This window comes from Leguminivora glycinivorella, chromosome 13 (assembly GCF_023078275.1).
Source record: "Leguminivora glycinivorella isolate SPB_JAAS2020 chromosome 13, LegGlyc_1.1, whole genome shotgun sequence".
NCBI lineage: Eukaryota > Metazoa > Arthropoda > Insecta > Lepidoptera > Tortricidae > Leguminivora > Leguminivora glycinivorella.
In genome coordinates, this window is record NC_062983.1 from 19,080,398 (window position 1) to 19,094,893 (window position 14,496).

Here is a 14,496-nt window from a genome sequence, read left to right on the forward strand (position 1 = left end):
AGTAGAACTTTATAAAGACTTTCTAGGAAAATTATTTTGAACTTGGTAGGTTGAACGGTTTTTGAAAAAAATACGGGCAACTACGGAACCCTACACTGAGCGTGGCCAGACACGCTCTTGGCCGGTTTTTCTCTATATACTCGATCCTTTTTGATTATGAAAAGTTACTTGATACTTGATCCGCGAAAACGCAACTCATGCTGGCTTAACTAATATTTTGGCAAGGACTTCAACTAAAGCCACTTCCTGATTCGGTTCGAGGCTACATATGCTAGTGTTGGCTTCCACTCGGAAGTAGGATCGTGTGTTTGTTTATATAGACATCACATCGATGACTTATATATTATTTTGCAAGGACGTGGCATAGTCATCGATCTAAACTACCAAGATACACTATCACCTACAAATTCGACACTCAAAAGTGTCCGATCGCCAAGTTGCAAATGTGTGCGTCTAGTTGACAAACGAAAACTTCGCAATGTAGTAAAAACTACTTTAATTTTTTACAAAAACAACGTTATTTCTTAGTACTTAAAGTTCAATTTCAAATGCAAGCAATTGGCGGTTATGACATTAATGAATGTGATCATCGCGAAAGCCATAAAATTTTATTACCGCAGATCGCAGGTGTGCATATTTTTAAACAAATTTTCGTCTTATTGCAACCAACATAAGTTTAATTTCGTTCGCGCTGCAACAATCTAAACGCCATTTTTACATTGGGAACGAGGATGGACAGAGGCATCATGGGAGTCGCGCTATGAGATGAAAGGCGAGAATGAGGAAATTTGCGGTATTTTTGCGAAAAACTGTTTTAAAAAATCCTATTAGATAGAAAATTTCTTAAGGAACAAAACGTTTGGTATAACATTTTTCGAGATTTTGCGTATTTTAAGCGAAAAAAAATGAGTTTTTACTGTATGATATTTTTATTGATATTATCTCAAACAAAAAAATATATAAGGTACGGCGGGACAATTTGGACTGGGGGAAAATTGCAACTGATCAATATCTCCACGTTTTGCAATGTTTGCATTATTAAATAGAGTCAACTGAGGTATATACAGGGTGTCCCACGGCACGGCACGGTACTTAAAGTTCAATTTCAAATGCAAGCAATTAGCGACTCCATCATTCCATTTTTAACTATGTTCCACTTCAACCATCTTTTGTCGCCGTCCGCTCATTACTAGTATAGCGCGAGAGAAAGAGACAAACTGCGTGAGACCAAATCAAGGAATTTACTTCAATTATTCTAGAAAATAAATGTTTTTAGTAAGTTAGGAAGCCATTTTGGCCACAAATGCATAACATTATAAAATTATTAACAATTACTTACCTGAAATACGATACGTCATCCTTTTTTAACGTATATAAGGTGTTATTTTTGCACTTTTTTACGGAGCACTTAGGCATGTTGCCGACACGGCGGATGAAGCGCTACTGACCGCCCAATTGTGCTTAGAACATTTTCAAGCACAATTTGCTGCGGACACATTCTAAGCCGTGATGGTGCATCTAGGTAGTTTAGATCGATGGGCATAGTGGTGTCAAAAATGGGGGGGGGGGAGATATATACAGCGCAGCGGTGGCAGTAACAGGATGAATGCAAGCCAAGAGTGCAGTTTATTGGCGTATCAACTTTTTGATGGACAGTTTTGATGACTTGGCATTACTCAAAATTGTTTCTGTGAATCTTTCTCACTTGATCTCATTGGAAGATCAGCACTGGAAGTCACCAGCAACATGCTGAGATGAGGCCATTTCATGGCAAATCGTTCCTTTCTGGCTTTTAGTATAATTTGTAAATTTGTCTTGCTTGTCTTCATGAATAAAGATATTAATTAGCAAGATATCGAACTTTTAATGAACAAACATAAAGTGAAGTAAGAAATCTATTAAATCGGTCAAAAAGTTTGCCTTTTCGACTTCGCTCCTAATATACGACCAATCGAGTGATGCTAACTCATTGACAAATCGCGTTGTAATCTTCCAAGACTCATCAAACGAGAATGTTCAATCGATATTATATGAACTGCCTTATCCTTACTTTAAAAATCTGTGCATCACATAGTATTTGTATAGTCGAGGTCACTCGTTAGTTATTTGTAGTATTTGTACAATAGGCGTATTTTATGTGTGCATGTATAATTCTGTCTTGTTAAGAGAGATATCACAAACTTATTGTTATTGATAGGTGGCCTTGCCAGTGACATTATCACTAGCGTCTGCGTGACATAAATTACTACATATTATGAGTATAATACCAAAAAATGACATAACATAAAATACTTGATAAAAAACCTAACCTAGGGTGCCGTCGCCAGCAATAGTAGGCGCGGGGTGCCGTCGCCAGACAATAGTAGGGTCCCTATCGCACTATTTGTAAGTGCGATAGGGACGGCCTGATATTTTATCGTCAATCGCGCGACCATGCTTCCCGTGCAGGGCAGGGCCCAAGCTGCCGATGATTCTCGACCTCGGACTAAATTGTATTGCGTTAGTAGTTCATGGTAATGAGGAGGCACACTGACATTTTATCCCGCCAGGCGGCGCCTCTGCAAGTGTCTAGGCATGTCACCGTCATTCATAAATCATATGTACATACATACATACATGCAAACGTGTCAGAGGGGTAAGCAGCACGGATTTCCATTTACTGATCCTGACAAACCACTTTCGGTCACACACTTTCATAACGTGAGTAGTATGTGAGAGAGAGAAAACAAATATCATCTTCTCGCTCTCAACTATGAAATTCTTTATCTGTGCAATGGAATAGGGTGGCGCCATCTGTCTGTCATAACCTTTGAGTGTGCCTCCTCAATGGTAACCCCCAGCCGGCGTAGCCGAAATGACAATCGTTGCCGCTAGACCCCGATCGAAAAACACAGTCTGGCTCTGTCGCGCCAAGAGCCCAATACGGAAGGGTGATAGAGATAGCTAGGACTGAGAAGAACCGCCGCCGAACTATCGCGATATATCGGTGCTATGTCCAGTTGTCCACTACTGCCACAGAGAACCTCCTATAGAGTAGCAGTCTTGTATATTTTGTTCGCGATACGAGTCACCAGTGCCAGGGGTGCGAGGAGCGGGCGGGGAATGTGTTAAGCGCGCTGTGATTGGCCGTTTCAAGGACGGCGGGCAGTCGCGCCAGATGAAAGGGACTGTCCCTTTACTGACGCGTAAGTGGCCAATGTAAGTTGAGCTATGCCGGCTCTGAATAAATTATAAATATGACTTTTATGTGAAATGTAATGACGTCTGTTTTTAAATTTGAGCTTCTTGTTACCTTTCCACACCATTTCACACTACAGGTGGACATCTTTAAGACATCAAAATACCCCGAGCGCCCGCGCTTATATCAGTGCAAATACTAGGAAGGCTGGCGACCGCGAGTCGTCTTGTAATGGATGTCTATAGGGGTTGGTCTGTGACTACTGCCATCTGAATCTGACCCTTGATCAAACTACTTAATGAGAGTCTTTAAAGACAATCATACTTTTATTGTCAGCCTTGATAAAACAATAAAAGTAATTAAAACCAATATTCAATTGCCAATACAAATGATAGACCTGCAATTTATTGCTTGTTTAAAACAATAAAAATTAAAATAGTTATTTGTGGTTTAAATTAACAAGGGGGCAAAGTTGTATTTTAACACCGAGTGTGAAATTGAAAATCGAGCAAGTGAAAGGATTCTATAGTTGAACCACGAGCGAAGCGAGTGGTTCGATCCTTAATAGAATCTAAACTTAGTAAAGTTTTTCAATACACGAGAAGTAAAATACATTTGCAGCCGTGTGCGAGTAACACAAAACATTTTTAACACAAAACTTTTTGCCCTCACTATAGCGAGGAAACTAAGATGTGTTTATCACTGCTTCCACTAGTTCCACAGGTGGTAAATCATCTTCATTACTAGATTCACCTACTTTTATGGATTTTTAAAACAGTTAATTTGACTATATTCATGGTCAAATTACTTTACCCACTAGTGGATAAAATGCGTTTTTACCCGCTGGTATTAAAGGACAAAACACGTGTTTCCGAGCTAGTGAGGGGAAAAACCTATTTATTGCGCCATTTATATCTCAATGTCACCGTGTGACAAAGTTAAAGGAAAAATACTTAAAATCCGGTAACGTTTGTAAAGTCTGTTATAGAGTACAGGGTGGAATAAAAATGCGAACGATTTGTTTGCTTGTTTATAAAATGCTAATTACATATATTATGTTCAATTGGATTTGTCATCTTTTTTCCATTTTTATAACATTTTTGATTCAGGGGAATTCTCAGGGGGATTTTTGAGTCTCACGGCGTTCGAATTCAGAAAATTGTCACTGAAAATAATAGGCAATTCACCGTTTTCAACCGGTATTTTAGTGACAGTGAGACTCAAAAATCGTCCCCCAGGTCAGAAACAAAATACGATTTATATTTTTTGTGTTTTTTTTTAATTAAACGAACTTTAACTATACCTCCGGCTCCGGTAGGATTTGAACCTGTGAACTTTAAAGACACCGCGGCAACGGTCGTTCTGACCAAGTACATAAGCCACGTAGGTCTCAAACATGATTAGTTTTTAATTATTTTTTAGGCAATGCACAAGAACTCACACTATATACATAATATCAAATATTCAAGCTTATTTCAGAGTTTGCACAATATGGACATTCTGTATTCGATACGTGGTGTAATTTGATAGCTAAAAAAATATTTTATTTAGGCTGCCTTTCCGCTACGATATTTACGTCGCTATTAACAAATTAAATTTATCGCAAGCTTTTTTAGCAAACCTCTTTAGATAATATATATGCTACTCTTAAAGTTAATCAAGTGATATGATACGATATCAAACCTCTTTAGATAGGCAATAAATCTGTTTAAGGATGCCATATTCAACTGAGTGAAATATCATGACAATGTCAATATTCTATTATTCTGTTGTGTTATTTTATCAGCAGCCCCTCAATTTTAAGTAAGCGAATAAATAATTAATAATATAATCAAAAATAGATTATTCCGATTTTGAGTATGCCGAAAATAAAAGCAATAACAGTTTTATTTTCTTTTATTTCAATGTTTCTTTCTAAGGTGTATCTATATTAATGTCTACACTTGACATAAGTGACGTCAAAATGGCTCACCCCTGCCGAGCTCTGGTAATAAGAGACCGATTTAGATCATCATGCTTGCTTTTTCCAAGTTATTTCTAATTATTTAAAGGCACTTTTATAAATAATTAAAATATTACCCTGTATTACATCAAAAAGAGTCGGGTCGTTGAACCAAAGTTCATTATAATGTAAATGAGTCTCCCAAGGTGCAGGCAATGTCACGGAAATCTGATCAAGTTTGCTCGATTTTGGACAACGCATAAACATCTACACAAATCTCCACCTTATTGTGAAGTTAGTAAAGTTGAGGGATTTTGAGTCGCAAATGTTGCCCATGCGCATGCAAATAAACAAGTTTTAGTTGTTTATCCGATCGATTCCGTTCCAGAACTGCATTTTGGCTGAGATTCAGGAAATGACAATTAAAAATTGGAGAATAATCTAGAACTGTGCGAGGCTCAAATTGTATCGTGTTTTTTTATTTCCGTTAAATTCGACAGGTCGTTAGGCTCATTAAACAAGCTACCCGGTATACCGCTTCTTTTTTTATAATGAAATAAGGTTGTTTTTGTTTTTTATACATAGTAATTAATGAATAAGTCGCTGCAAAAATCATACGTTAAAGATGCTGTGTTAAAAAAAACCGGCCAAGAGCGTGTCGGGCCACGCTCAGTGTAGGGTTCCGTATTTTTCTCAAAAACTACTGAACCTATCAAGCTCAAAACAATTTTCCTAGAAAGTATTTATAAAGTTCTACTTTAGTGATTTTTTTCATATTTTTTAAACATATGGTTCAAAAGTTTAGAGGGGGGACACACTTTTTTTTCCTTTAGGAGCGATTATTTCCGAAAATATTAATATTATCAAAAAACGATTTGAGTAAACGTTTTTAAATACCTATCCAATAATATATCACACGTTGGACTTGGAATGAAAAAAAAAATCAGTACCCACTTTACATGTAGGGGGGGTACCCTAACAAAACATTTTTTACCACTTTTTATTTTACCACTTTGTCGGCGTGATTGATATACATATTGATACCAAATTTCAGCTTTCTAGTGCTAACGGTTACTGAGATTATCCGCGGACGGACGGACGGACGGACGGACGGACAGACAGACATGGTGAAACTATAAGGGTTCCTAGTTGACTACGGAACCCTAAAAAACAAGATTAGGAAAATAGTAACGATCACACCACACACTTGTACATTGTACAGTAATTATATATCCATACTAATGCAGCTTTATATTAAATATATAGATATTATAAATGGGAAAGTGTGTGTGTCTGTTTGTTTGTCCGTCTTTCACGCCAAAACGGAACGATGAATTGACGTGATTTTTTAAGTGGGAAGAAGAGTGACATAGGATAGGCTACTTTATGGCTCTTCCTAACCGCCCACTTCCCTAAAAATGGAGGGGTTGAAGTTTGTATAAAGCATTCCGCGATTTTCGAATTGAACGCGAGCGAAGCCGCAGACAAAGATAGTATTATATTTTTAGTAGTAAAGACTGGCAAATATTTTCGCACATAAGTTCCGAAAAACTCATGCATTGGTATGAGTAGGAGTTTGAAAGTCCAATACTCGCCAGCCAATGTGTTAAAACGCACATTATAGGTCTTTAACCTTCCCTATAACTACCATGTTAAATGTATAATTACTAAATTGATATGAGGTGTGGTGAGGTCTTTAATAGTCTGTAGTATTTAACGGTATTTACCGAAAGTATGGTTTTAACTTTGACCACCCAGCGAGTCGTGATTTAAATGTTTCTTGTGTTGTGTAAGCGAGATGGAGTGGAGTAATGGTCCGTCTACATTTTTAGGTGATATATACACCGTGTTTTTTTTGTTTTCCGTTAAATTCGACACGCACTAGGTTCATCATCAGAAACCACCCTGTATATCGCTTTTTGTTAAATTCGAAAAAAATTTTTTTTTTCGTTTCCATACATAATAAATGGATTAATTAGTGTGAGACGACCTTAATCATAACATTAAAGTCATTGTCAAGTGTTTGACGGCACATGCCAAAACAAATAACATTAGGAAGTGGTAAGGGATGCCACACACGTGTTCAGTAATTAAATTATTGGTTTTAATAATTCGATAGCCGTAAGAGTTACCTAAGTGGCTAGTTTCTTAGAGAAATTGATTGTATTTGAACTAAAGAATCTTCCCCTAAAGTTAACGGAATTCAATAAAAACAGGGCGTATATGTATTGTATTGTACCGTTTTCATGTAAACCAGTTTTTTACTTTTATATCGAGATAGTGCGTGCTACTTATGTGCTTTTACATAAGCATATGTTTGTGATCACCAAAAATTGCTAATTGCAGGCCTTTTTCTCTTTTACTCCGTATTAAGGCGTAATTAGAGTGACAAAGATACCCTATTGGCAACTTTGGTGTCCACAGAGTGGGCCTTCTTATTTTAGTTTCCTATGAAGTATAACAAACTTTTACTTTTGCCAATGTTGAATTTATTGAGGCCACTGACCCTTCATCAGAGAGATTGTAAGGGTAACTAGTTTTTTCAGAATTTCGGAGCTGTTGAGTACCTAATTAAAAACTGGAAATTCACTCACACAGTTGCTTTGCTATTTCAAATTCAAAACTAGTTTTAAAATGCGCACAATAGTTTGACAATTTCCTCCACCGTCACTTAATACATATTCGTATCTCTAAGAACTTCCTTACTTTTTTCAACGATGAAACTTATTGAATTTCATAACGAGTAATGATTATTAATAAAATTTGCGCCACCACGTACAATCATTGCGTTAATGCACAAGGGCCCGAAGCACCTAGCCAACGTTACGCTTCGAAACCGTATGGTAGCTGGCTTTCCCTACCGCTCTGTAGTGGCACGACAGAGCCAGACTGCTTTTAGATCGCCACAGAGCATCAACGATTGTCACTTTGGTTAGGCCGGCAGGGCAGTTATGAAATACGAATACTTTAGCTGCCGTTTCGGCCACTTCAATCACAATTGATTGATAAAAACACCAATGTTAAATCTTACAGCCTTGGTAGTTTGACGATTTGTAATACTAATAACTTGTCGATTTGTCAAAAGTTGACTGCAGTGAGAAGAAGAAGCTATCGCAGTTAAGTTTAGAAATGAATTTGCAAGTTAGAACGGAACGTTAAGGTACTCTCAATTTTCTAAAATACCGTATAGTACCGTTAAAACATTGGTTTAAGAACTGTAAACTAAGGAAATTTTAATGCCTTCTTTATATAAAAATCATCAATTCCCTTAGTTGTCTTTACAGTTTTGTCTTGGCTAACTCGGGAGTACGCGGTATTTGTCTGACGAGTATTTAAGAAAGAGACTGCCGCCGACTTTCTATTTGGAAGTCATATTTCACCCGGAAAACTGGACAGTGTCCCTGATCCTGAATATTTCAAACTTTTACAATTTCTCTTTTTTCTTCAATTCCAGATCCATGTCTCTACATCCTGCGCTTCTCCTCGCAGCTTCAGTTCGAAGACAAGTCGCACGAAGTCAGCATGACAGCGCTTCGGTTAGTTCAGAGGATGAAGCGAGACTCCATACATTCGGGGAGGCGACCTTCTGGCATTTGTGGCGCTGGTAATATTAAACATTTATTTACTTATGGTCTTTACTGTCATAGGTATTTTTTAGTATTGAGGGGTTTGAAGGATATCCTGATTATTTAAGTAAGTCATTAAACATCTTATGCCTTGGCGTAGGCAAAATGTAAAGGGAAGCTTGCGATTCTGCCTTTTCTCAAACTTAAAATTTTCAGCTCAGGCAGCGTTCAATTTCTAGTAGGTATTTTTAACATAGACCTGTAGTATACTTGCAGGAATTAAAAAAAACCGGCCAAGAGCGTGTCGGGCCACGCTCAGTGTAGGGTTCCGTAGGTTTCCGTAATTTTCTCAAAAACTATTAAACCTATCAAGTTCAAAACAATTTTCCTAGAAAGTCTTTATAAAGTTCTACTTTTGTGATTTTTTTCATATTTTTTAAACATATGGTTCAAAAGTTAGAGGGGGGGGGACGCACTTTTTTTTCCTTTAGGAGCGATTATTTCCGAAAATATTAATATTATCAAAAAACGATCTTAGCAAACCCTTATTCATTTTTAAATACCTATCCAGCAATATATCACACGTTGGGGTTGGAATGAAAAAAAATATCAGCCCTCACTTTACATGTAGGGGGGGTACCCTAATAAAACATTTTTTTCCATTTTTTATTTTTGTACTTTGTTGGCGTGATTGATATACATATTGGTACCAAATTTCAGCTTTCTAGTGCTAACGGCTACAGAGATTATCCGCGGACGGACGGACGGACGGACGGACAGACAGACATGGCGAAACTATAAGGGTTCCTAGTTGACTACGGAACCCTAAAAAACTTACAGAACTCGTCAATCACCATTTCTCTTTGACGACGACAAAAATGATACTGAATAGATAATATCCTATCCAGTTATTATGTCCCAATTATTGTTAAGTACCTAAATGTGAAAGAGTGTACTCCTATTTAAAAGATCTAGAACCCCTCAGATTAACCCTTTGAGGTGGCAATCTCTTACCGTCAGGCGATCCCTTTACACGTTTGCCTCCTTTATCATAAAAAAAAATCACCAAAACATGTCTTAAAAACTTTCTATTATTTTTTCAGCGCTCCTAATAGCTGCTCGTCTGCACAATTTCTCTCGCACACCGGCCGACGTGGTCCGGATAGTCAAAGTCCACGAGTGCACTCTTCGCAAGAGACTCATGGAGTTTGGTGACACGCCGTCCAGCGCGCTGACTCTTGAGGAGTTCATGACTGTGGACCTAGAGGAAGAGCAGGACCCGCCGGCGTTCAGAGCGGCTAGGAAGAAAGACAGAGAAAGACTACAAAAGGTAAGGGATGGAGATAATGACCATTGAGCTGACGGTTGAGGAGTTCATCACTGTGAACTATCAATAGGGAGGCCAGGAAGACAGAACAGTTACATACTTGCACTGTCTCAGCTTTCCCGTCTGCTTCTATTTCAGCAACTGTTTTGTTGTTCATAGACTATCGCCTGCTTAAGAGGTTATTTATACCTATAAATTTACATACTTATTACCAAGGATTATTTATATAGGATTTACATACTTCATACTAAGAATCGTAGCTCGATTTTTTAGCGCCACCTATTAAATACTATCATAACTACACTGATGATGTCTACAATTTTTTTTTTCAAAATGTGTATTGTGTGTCATGATTTTAAAATAAAGAAATATGTCATTTGTTCTTATAAAAAATAAAAACACCCAAAAATATTTGGGGAAAATATGATTTTGGCCACTTTCAGGCAGCGAAACAGCGCCATCTAGTTTGAAGCCCATACATACAGCTTTGTCAGTCCAGTATTCAATCGTTCTTGATGTTACTATATAAACTTTCGATATTTGTGTAATAAATTGCATTATAATATGGCCTGATTTGTAAACATCTTTTCATCCATCTAAATTGTGTTTTTCAGTTGATGGAAGAAGAGGACGGCGAGAAGGAAATGACTGACCTGCAGAAAGAGATAGACACACAGTTAGAAAAGGACAACTCTAGAAGAAAGAAATTGGCCGCTGCGGCTGCATTGACGAACACTCCCCGGTCAATACTGAGCGGTAATTTACTGATTTGAACGTTTTGACCTCGTCCTGCCCACCATATACAGTTTTAGCTATTAAAATTTAAACCAAATTATTGAATGGATAGGGTAGATTTTGATGATTGATTTTTTAGAATTTTTGCCCATTCAGGCCTTTAATTTAAAATTTCCAAAAAAAATTAATATGGCCTTTATAAATCACATTGGGTAGGACGAGGCGAGGTATGTATAAACGCAGTACGAGGTATGAATATCTGCCTTTTGTAAAAAATACTGGTAAAATCCCTTCTCTTTCGGAGTATACCTATCTTTGCCTGGCATTATAAAGGTAATTTTTACCTATCCGGGCTTTTAATTTAAAATTTCCAAAAAAATGAATTATGTCTTTATAAATCACATTAGGTAGGACGAGGCAAGGTATGTATAAACGCAGTACGAGGTATGAATAACTGCCTTTTACAACAAAATACTAGTAAAATCCTTTCTCTTCGCGAGTATACCATCTTCGCCTGGCATTATACTCGTGAAAGTAGAAATTACCGCTTGCTTTTAATGCATGTTCCGTGAAAATCTGTAAATTAGACTTATTTTAATTTATTTAAATAAATATCTAGGTAATTATTAATATTTCATTTTATTTTTTTTTGCGTAATTTCAACTTATAAAGCCTGCAGAAGATATGTCTTCTAGCGAAGAGAAGATTAGTAAAAATTGCACAACAGGCGAAGTTAATGCCAGAATGCATTCTACTGGCCAAAGGGAGATCAATCAGTACTCAATAGTTGCAAAAAATATTTAAGTATCCAAGTTTGTAAACCTCTACTTTCAATAATCAAATCGTTGTTTTTTTTAATACAATTGCTTTGGACATAATCAAATTTCATACAATTTCTCGAATTTATTCCTCTCTCACTTTCATACAGCATACTGATCTTTCTTTCATCCATCATCTTTTATACTTTTATAGGTGGGATTCCCATCTATCTGTTCTGCTTGCTTATTTGTTTGTTTGTACCAAATAATTCTTGGGATATTACAATATACATTGTTTTATTCTTATAATATACATTGTTTATCTTATATCTACTTATTTATTACTATTGTTGCTATTTTTACACAGTACTCTAAAAAAATTCCTTTATCCTATGTATTGTGTCTATCCTTATTTCCTCCTCCATCTCATTTTCCACGTTAAATCTCGTCACAGATGACGGCGCGTTAGAAGACGCGGAGGCTTCCCGCTTCGCTGCGGAAGACACGTTGAATCTCCTCGGGGAGATGGCTAGCGAAGTGCAGCCCAAGTCAGAAGCTTCGCAGAAGCAGGAGAAACTCAAGCTAGAGAAAGGACTAGGTAATGTGACTATAGCTCTCTGTTTGATTTTTGAAATAATACGAACTCACAACGTCTGAATGAACATTATCCCTGCGGGCGTAGCACACTAGGGGTCACTTGCACCAACAAAAATGGAGGGTTCACCTGAAGATTAACCCACCATTTTATATGGAATTTGACAGATGACAGCCCACTAACCCTGAATTAAGTGGTTGGTGCAAGTGGGCCTAGTTGGATAAACTTTCTCGCATCGCTGCGTCCCTATCGCACTTACAAATAGTGCAAAAAGGACGGCCTGGCGTTATATCGATTATCACGCGACCATGCTTGCCTCCTTAGAGGGGTAGTCTGCCGTTCCAGCCACATTTTGTTGCCAATACGTAGCATTTTTTATTTGTTTAAATAATGGAGTAGATTAACTAGATTATAATATCAATGATAATTTTCCAAGTAAGTACCTATCATATTCTCGAGTACAACAGTGTGATTTGAGACAATATCGCAAGTTTCGTTAAATTATAATACCTTCTATTTCTCATTCCAGGTCCAGACTTAGCAGTAATAGGTCTAGGGAACCGCCCAGACCAACCCGAGGAGAAAGAAAAAGATAAGTTCCTAAAACCCGAGCCAAAACCCCAATACGGCGCAGACTTAGTAGCAGATGAACTAATACTTGCTCCTAGTGATGAAGAATACGTCAGTTCGCTTATCATGAGTGAAGAGGAAGCGAGACATAAGACTCAGATGTGGAATCGAATCAATGCTGGATATTTGAGGGATCAGAAAAGTAAGTATTTGCATACGTAGTTTACGGATACAAGGGTGTTCTGTCACGGTCGCCATTTAATGTTGAAATTAGTAACCAAGGTAAATTTAAGTGTCTATGAATGAATACTGGCTCCTAGTGATGAAGAGTACGTTAGCTCGCTTATTATGAGTGGAGAGGAGGCGAGACATAAGACAAATGTGGAATAGGATGAATTATGGGTACTTGAGGGATCAGAAAAGTAAATATACAATGGTTTCCTGTCACGGTCGCCATGTAAACTTAAACTTTGTAACTAAGGTAAGATTAATTTCGATTAATTAACACTCGCTCCTAGTGATGAAGAGTACCTAGGTCAGTTCGCTTATCATGAGTGACTTAGGGCCATTTGCACCAACGAAAATGGAGGGTTAACCCACCATTTTGTATTGAATTTGATAGATGATAGCCCACTAACCCTGAGTTACGTGTTTGGTGCAAGTGGGCCTTAAGAAATCAGAAAAGGGAGTATAAAAGGGAGTCCTGTCATGGTCACTATAAAGATTACTTCAGTGCATTTATTATGTGAAGATGAGGTGAGATATGTCACACGCAGTAGTAGACATAATTGGAAAGATGAATAAAATAAAATATTCTCTACTTCCAGTCAAAGAAGAAATGCGAGCTCGAGAAAAAGAAGAAGGCAAAGACAAAAAGAAGAAAGTCCGCGGCTCGTACAAAAAGAAGATTCCATGCAACGCCGCTACTGCCGGTGAAGCTATAGAGAAGATGTTAGCGGAGAAGAGAATTAGTATGAAGATCAATTATAATATATTGAAGACGTTAGACCATCCGGGGGCTCCTATGTCACCTGTGAGGGAAGCTGCTACCCCAGTTCCTGAGTAAGTTATGATCAGGGAGCGTACTTTTCGTTCCGATGATATCAATTTGACGTCACACTCCATATAGGGTGATCACAAATTGTTTTATTGTTAATTATTAATCATTAGTCATCAATCATTTTATGTTATGAATTTCTTTGCATGGTAAATATATAAAAGAAGAACTGACTGACTGACTGACATATCAACGCACAGCCGAAACTGCTGGTCCTAGAGATTTCAAATTTGGCACATATGTTCCTCATATAGTGTAGAGGAGCATTAAGAAAGGATTTTTCAAAATTCCTCTCCTAAGGGGGTGAAATGGGGGTTCAAATTTTGTATGTGGAAACAAGATTAGTTTGATTATTTTATTCGAAACTTCACAGGAAGATTCCCAAAGACATAGACTAAATACATGTTTCAGGATTATTGAAAGTTTAATCCCTAAAAGGGTGAAAAGGGGGTGATAAAGTCAAAAAAACAATATGGGTATCGTTTTTATGATTAATCGGGTCGCTGATCACGATAAATACAACGCTTTTAAAATCTAACGAGGCGGAAGTGAAATACCTTCTCCCCTGTTGTAGTGCAATGGGGTTTAAATATCAAAAAATATATAAAAGAAGAAACTGACTGACTGACTAACTGACATATCAACACACAGCCGAAACCGCTGGTCCTAGAGATTTCAAATTTGGCACATAGGTTCCTTATATGGCGTAGAGGAGCACTAAGAAAGGATTTTTCAAAATTCTCCTCTTAAAAGGGTGAAATGGGGGTT

At 37.5% G+C, this 14,496-nt stretch overlaps 1 protein-coding gene across 2 annotated transcripts in view; it reads left to right on the forward strand.

The window, feature by feature from the left end:
* The window catches only part of LOC125232949 (transcription factor IIIB 90 kDa subunit), a 53,790-nt gene that overhangs the window by 33,131 nt on the left and 6,163 nt on the right, over positions 1-14,496 (forward strand). For both annotated transcript variants that reach the window (XM_048138801.1, XM_048138800.1), the window contains exons 5-10: positions 8,575-8,724; positions 9,790-10,016; positions 10,628-10,769; positions 11,961-12,104; positions 12,631-12,873; positions 13,499-13,733. In XM_048138801.1, the coding sequence (XP_047994758.1) occupies positions 8,575-8,724; positions 9,790-10,016; positions 10,628-10,769; positions 11,961-12,104; positions 12,631-12,873; positions 13,499-13,733 (1,141 nt within the window). The remainder of the gene's footprint in view (positions 1-8,574; positions 8,725-9,789; positions 10,017-10,627; positions 10,770-11,960; positions 12,105-12,630; positions 12,874-13,498; positions 13,734-14,496) is intronic.